This window comes from Silurus meridionalis, chromosome 11 (assembly GCF_014805685.1).
Source record: "Silurus meridionalis isolate SWU-2019-XX chromosome 11, ASM1480568v1, whole genome shotgun sequence".
NCBI classification, from domain to species: domain Eukaryota; kingdom Metazoa; phylum Chordata; class Actinopteri; order Siluriformes; family Siluridae; genus Silurus; species Silurus meridionalis.
In genome coordinates this window covers 5,258,752-5,264,816 of record NC_060894.1, presented here as the reverse complement: position 1 = coordinate 5,264,816, position 6,065 = coordinate 5,258,752, and the positions used below count along the sequence as shown (strand labels likewise).

Genomic DNA, 6,065 nt, shown 5'->3' with positions numbered 1-6,065 from the left:
ACCCTCTGTGCTCCAGGTGTGCTGTATCAATTATGACCCCAGCTTCCTAACATTGCTGGGATTTCGGAATAAAGAATTGCACTGTTGTGTAATGTACATGTGACAAGTAAAAACCCTCGTTTTATCTCGATCATCTGGGTACTCTGTCTGTAAGAACCATATCTAACCAATAATGAAAAACCAACTATGACTAGTTTTTTGTTTATTTGGTTTTTTTTAATAATATTTTACAATTATTTTGCTAATTTTTTCATTCAATAAATAAATAAGTATACTACTAAAGACTACATACAGTTGATCTTCGTGTGTATGTCAATGTAGCTTTTGTACTAGATTTGTCCAAATAAATAATAATTGTCATGATGTATATATAAAATGCAGAGTGTGTGTGCTAAATATGTAAAACCATAACAAGTAAATATATATATATATATATATATATATATATATATATATATATATATATATATATATATATATATTTCTTTTAATATAAAATAAAATTTTGAATAAAATTAAATAAGTTTGGTTCACGTTTGCTCGTTGTCTCGCCTAATTTCTTTGTCGCCAGCGTTCTCTTATTGGTCAATTGTGATAGAAGAGTGTCTGCAAGAGTGAAAGGGAAAGTTTATAGGACTGTGGTGAGACCTGAAATGTTTTGTGGATTAGAGACAGTGGCATTGAGTAAAAGACAGGAGGTGGAGCTGGAGGTGGCAGAGCTGAAGATGTTGAGGTTTTCAAAAAGACAAGGTGAGGGAGGTGAGATTGAGATGGGTTGGACATGTGCAGAGGAAGGACATGGGGTATATCAGTAGGAGAATGCTGAGGATGGAGCTGCCAGGAAGGAGGAAAAGAGGAAGGCCAAGGAGGAGGTTTATGGATGTGGTGAGGGAAGACATGCAGGTTGGTTTGAAAGAGGACGGGGGGGGTATGGAGACTGATGAACCGCTGTGGCGACCCCTAATGGGAGAAGCTAAAAAGAGAAGAAGAAGAAGAAGAAGAAGAAGAAGAAGAAGAAGAAGAGAAGTTCTCTTATTGGTCAATCGTTCGGAACGCCCATAAGTGGGCGTTGTGGAACGGAGCGGAGTGACCCTCCTCGCGTGCCGTAGAGAATTCACTATTTCACCGGTTATTCACACAGCGTGCAGATATGGATGCCGAGCAGATGGGCCCTCAGACTTTCCTTTACGGTACTTTATTTATTTATTTATTTATTTTTCTTTTAATATCTGTTTTAATTCATTATTTGTTTGATGCTGCTATTTTTAGCTTTTGTGATCGCTAGCTAGGAGGACCGTTAAGCGCATGTAGAAGCTCCTCCACCATCAACTGTTCCTAAACGATAAATAGCCAATCAGGGTTAAATGAGTCTGTTTTTAGATAAAGTGATTAAGATCACTTATGATTATTAAATATTGTCTCTCGAGGTTGTGTTGGGTGGTTTTCGGACACGTTTAAGCCTCCAGGCTCGCGCACACGTGTGACGCCGTTTCCAAGATGGCGACGGCGGCCTTTAAAACCTCTTAAGAAAAAAAAAATTATCAGGACAATGGACGTGTGCGTACACATGTTTATGGTGACTAATAAGATAATTTAAAGAAAACGGCGAGCTTTAGTTGTGTTTTAGTGGGAAAAAATACATATATAGCTGTAACGCTAATAAATGTGAACGTGGGACGGCGCGCGCTTGCGACTTAACTGATTTCCAAGCTTAAGGCCTAATTTTATATATTCTACGTTTTTTGTTTTAAGGTACAATTTAACTTTGTTAGTAGTTTAACATTTCGGTTGAGATCAGAAGTTGCCTTCGTGGGCTTTGTTCCACGTGAGATGGCGCACGTGCGCGCTCACGGCGACCACGTGTAGGCACGAGTCGCGACCTGCTCACGCGCTTCTGGTGCTTTCTTCTTCTTCTTCTTCTTCTTCTTCTTATCACTATTATTATCATATTATCATCATCATTATTATTATTAAATAAATAAAGCACGCACTAGATTCCATGTTTTGGATTCTCCGCTCGATAGTTTGTGCATCAATCTCACCATATTTGTATTAAAATATTTTACAGGCTGCGAGCTGAAGGCGGGAAAGGAAGTGACGTTTAACCCTGAGGATGACGACTTCGAGCATCAGCTCTCCGTCAGGATGGTGCGTGGGGATGTTCACGTTTTTATTTTTTCATGTTCTAGTGCAGGAGTCCCAAACCAATCGTTTGGTACCAGGTCACAAACTGAAAAATAAGGCTGTTTTTTTTCTTCCTATATTTATATATTTCCATTTTAATGTATTTTGCCTACTTTAAAAGATGACCACTACCACCCACGCCAATTTACTGCATTTCTTTTCTGCGCATCAACAAATTAAGCTGCATTATGAATTGAGTTACATTTTCACTACATGTCTGAGTCATTTGGTATGTTCAATAGTAATAACACGTCCCTTATTGTGTTATGTGCATGACCCGCACACACAGTCCTTAAAATTGTCTTGTGGGAATCTAACTCGTCGTGCAAAAAATGTTTGGGGACTGCTGTGTGCACAGGAAGTGATTTCTGCACACCCACAGTATTACTGTTTCAGCACAGGGCCTCAATTATTATTTTTTTTTGTCATGGACAATATTAAAGACCATTCAGTGCAAACACCTTTTGTTTATCGCTTACAACCAACCGCTTTTCGCCAATTTGCCGTATGTCTAATTGAATTTGTGAGAGGTTTATTGTGGAAGCTCGTCAAAAGTTGAGGGTCGTTTAGCACCAAGTTGCCAGTGTTAATTATATCCAGAATATAAGATTGAACTAAATTCTGCCCACACACACACAGGCATGCATTGATCCAGCCACCAAAGACGAGCTGAATGTGGTGGAAGTCGAAGGTCAGGATGCTGAGGGTCAGAAGGTCAAAGCCGTGCTGGCCACGCTGAAGCCGTCCACAATGCCAAGCGTGAGTGTTTCAGACCGCCGATCTTTATTTTAAACATTAACACAATTTGAATTTGACTAAAATGAAGTCCTGTTACAGGTGTGTCTCGGTGGCTTCGAGGTCAGTCCTCCTGTAGTTTTCCGTCTGCGTACTGGCTCTGGTCCAGTTCACATCAGTGGCCAGCACCTCATCAGTAAGGAACATCCCCCAGATATTACATTACTGATTGACTATTGGGCTTTGCTTTTAGTTGGTATGATGAGGGGCCATTCAAAAGAGACTGAAGCTTTGTTTTTGTCATCATAGTGATGAGTGGAGATCAGTCTTTTGATGAAGATGATGAGGAAGAGGAGGAGGAGGAGATAAAGACATCTGTAAAGAGAGGAGCCCCAACCCTCGTAAAGCCATCTGTAAGTGTTGGGTTAATGTCTGGGTTTATGCAGTGTGTTAATTGTGCTGAGGTTTGTACTTTTTTTTTTTGTTTTTGTTTTTTTGTTTGTTTATTTATTTTTTGCTCTTTCTTCCCATAGAAAAAGCTGAAGAGGGAGGAGGAAGATGACGATGAGGACGAGGAAGACGACGATGAGTGAGTGCATTTAGTGATTGTTGTAGTTGAATGAATTTGTGTGGTTACTGTGTTCAACATGAATCTGAATTTTTCATTCAGGGATGAGGAGGATGATGAAGAGGATGAGAGTGAAGAGGAGACTCCTGTGAAGGTGTGTGGGTGTTAAATCTTTAGGTGTGACTATCACGTTTTACATAAAGTGCACATTAACTTATCCTTTGTGTCCATTTCTCTTTGAAGGCCAAGAAGCAGACCCCCAAACCACAAACTCCTGCTCAGAACGGCAAATCCAAAACACCCGCGCCCAAACAGGTGTGTTCATGATACGATTTAAGTTTCAGAGCTGTATACTGATGTATGAAATTAGAGCCATCTGTTAATTAATTTGTTGATTTTTTTTTTTTTTTAGCAAAACAAAACACCAGATGCCAGCAAGAAGAACGAGAAGAAACCTCAGACCCCCAAAAGCCCCAAGACTCCAAAAACTCCACAAGCACCTCTAAGCATCCCAGAGATCAAGGCCAAGATGATGGCTAGTGTCGAGAAGGTGAGTTTTAACATTTCACTAGCATGTGATGTGCATTTAATTATGTTTAACTTGCAGTCCTACTTTTTTGTTTGCCCACTCAGCAGAAAACACCTCCCCTCCCATTTCCATGTATTTTAGTTTTTTTCTTTACATGATTAAAAATTGAGTAGTTTTCTTTGCCTCGTGCTTACCAGGCAGCATTGTAACTGTAAATGAACTTCAGCTGTGTCTGATTAGGAATTCAGTTTCATACATCATTCCCTGTTTCATAGCGATCGCAGAGGACCCCAGCCTTGCTTTGAAAGATTTAGAAAAATCTTGCCGCTGTTGTTGGGCGTATAATAAAATATCTTTGAGGTGTATTAATATGAATTCTAGCAACCGAGCATCAAAACAAGGGCAAGGATTACCTCAGACTGCAGACGCATACACTTGTTCAGCTCAGGTGCAGAAATAATTTAGCAGATGGAGCTCCAAACAACGAGATGTAATTAAAGCTAATTATTAATCTGTGTAGAAGTGTCTCTGGTGTTCTTTAATTACAGTAGAAAGTAATGGAGTCAGCAATTGACATTGTGACTCATTAATTCAGTTAAAACTTACAATCAGTGATAAGTGTGTATAATTACACACACACTTTTTTTATATTTATTATATAGATAAAATGTGTTGTTTGGTCAATACAGTTTCAGCAAACTATATCTTGCTTAAAAAATTAAACGAGTAAAGCTTTTTTGTTTGCTATCTATATTTCTGAAAGTAGCGTTCTTGTTACTGTACAATAACCGATTGTTCTTAACACTGTGTGTGTGCAGGGAGTAACGCTGCCCAAACTTCAGCCCAAGTTTGAAAACTATGTGAAGCATGGCTTCAAAGTAACTGATGCAAAGGTATTTGCTTGGATTGTTTCTATTAAATACATTTATATTAATGTATTTATATTATAATGTATAGTAAGACTGTTTGTAACTATTTGCTTTTTTCCACAGTTGATGGAAGAGCTGTGGCAGTGGAGACAGACAGTGAAGAACTAACTGTTTTACAGTTACATTTTGTTTGTGGTTTTATTTTGTGTTTTTTTTTATTTCCCCCTCTTGAGTTTTGCATGAGATCTGTGCCATTCCTTTTAAAAATTCCTTTAAATGTCACTTTATTCCTTTTTATTTTATTTTATTTTTTTTTTTTTTTTTCCTGATTCATACCTGCCAACGTTCTGTCTCACAGGAGGAACCTCAAGGCCCCCCTCTCATAATTATTTTTTGAAATTGTGTTTTCTATAGTATTCTGAAGCTCCTGCCAGTTTCTGGTTCCTTTCAGAGGCTGGGAAAGTGTTTTTCTCCCCCGATCTGTAAAATTCTTGAGTGCAGCTAATGGACAATGTCTCTGAATGTTTCTAAGTCCTGTGCAAGTTGTGAAGTGTGTGAATCCATACTTGTGAATATACTGTAAAATAGAACAGATCGGATGTTTTGCTCCAAGAAAAGCCGTTGGAACCAAATTTACTGCACAGGAATAAAGTTTTTTTTATTTTTCTCTCCCCTTAACCACTGTAAATAAAAAGCTAAGGAAAGTGGAACTTCCATGCTGTCTCCATGTTGTGTTTGTGAGAATCATGTCTATTCTTACTGACAATTGAATAAACATTATAAATAGGCCCCTGATTTTAAATTGTTTAGCCGGACAATCAAGTTCACTCGGGTTGCATTAGGAAGGGCTAATGCCAAATCAAATATGTATATCGCCAACCCGACTTGTCAGTTGAGGCCCGGGTAACTGATGACTGCCACAGGTCTTGTTAGCTAATAGGATACCGATGAAAATCAAGCTACGGTTGGCCAAAAAAGGGGAAAGATGTACAGACAGCAGGGCAAGGAGTAGTGGAGGTTGGAGTTAGCACCTTAAATGTTGGGGGGGGTTAAAATGGTTCCATAATGTGGATGTAAAGGGAAATGGTTTAGTAGTTATACTGAAGTACTGATCTACATTATGAGAGTAGTGGAGGTGAGGAGAGTTTTTGATAGGGTTATGTCCAACATGCCATGGAGA

The 6,065-nt window shown here is 38.8% G+C and overlaps 1 protein-coding gene across 1 annotated transcript; it reads left to right on the top strand.

Annotated features, from left to right (window-relative positions):
- The first annotated feature begins 1,038 nt into the window (after positions 1-1,038).
- On the top strand, positions 1,039-5,599 carry npm1a (nucleophosmin 1a). The gene is made up of 11 exons (XM_046860324.1): positions 1,039-1,190; positions 2,069-2,148; positions 2,824-2,943; positions 3,022-3,115; positions 3,229-3,332; positions 3,453-3,508; positions 3,590-3,641; positions 3,731-3,802; positions 3,900-4,037; positions 4,835-4,909; positions 5,009-5,599. Exons 1-11 carry the CDS (start codon positions 1,151-1,153, stop codon positions 5,051-5,053), a joined length of 876 nt encoding a protein of 291 aa, XP_046716280.1. The 5' UTR covers positions 1,039-1,150; the 3' UTR covers positions 5,054-5,599.
- Positions 5,600-6,065: the final 466 nt, after the last annotated feature.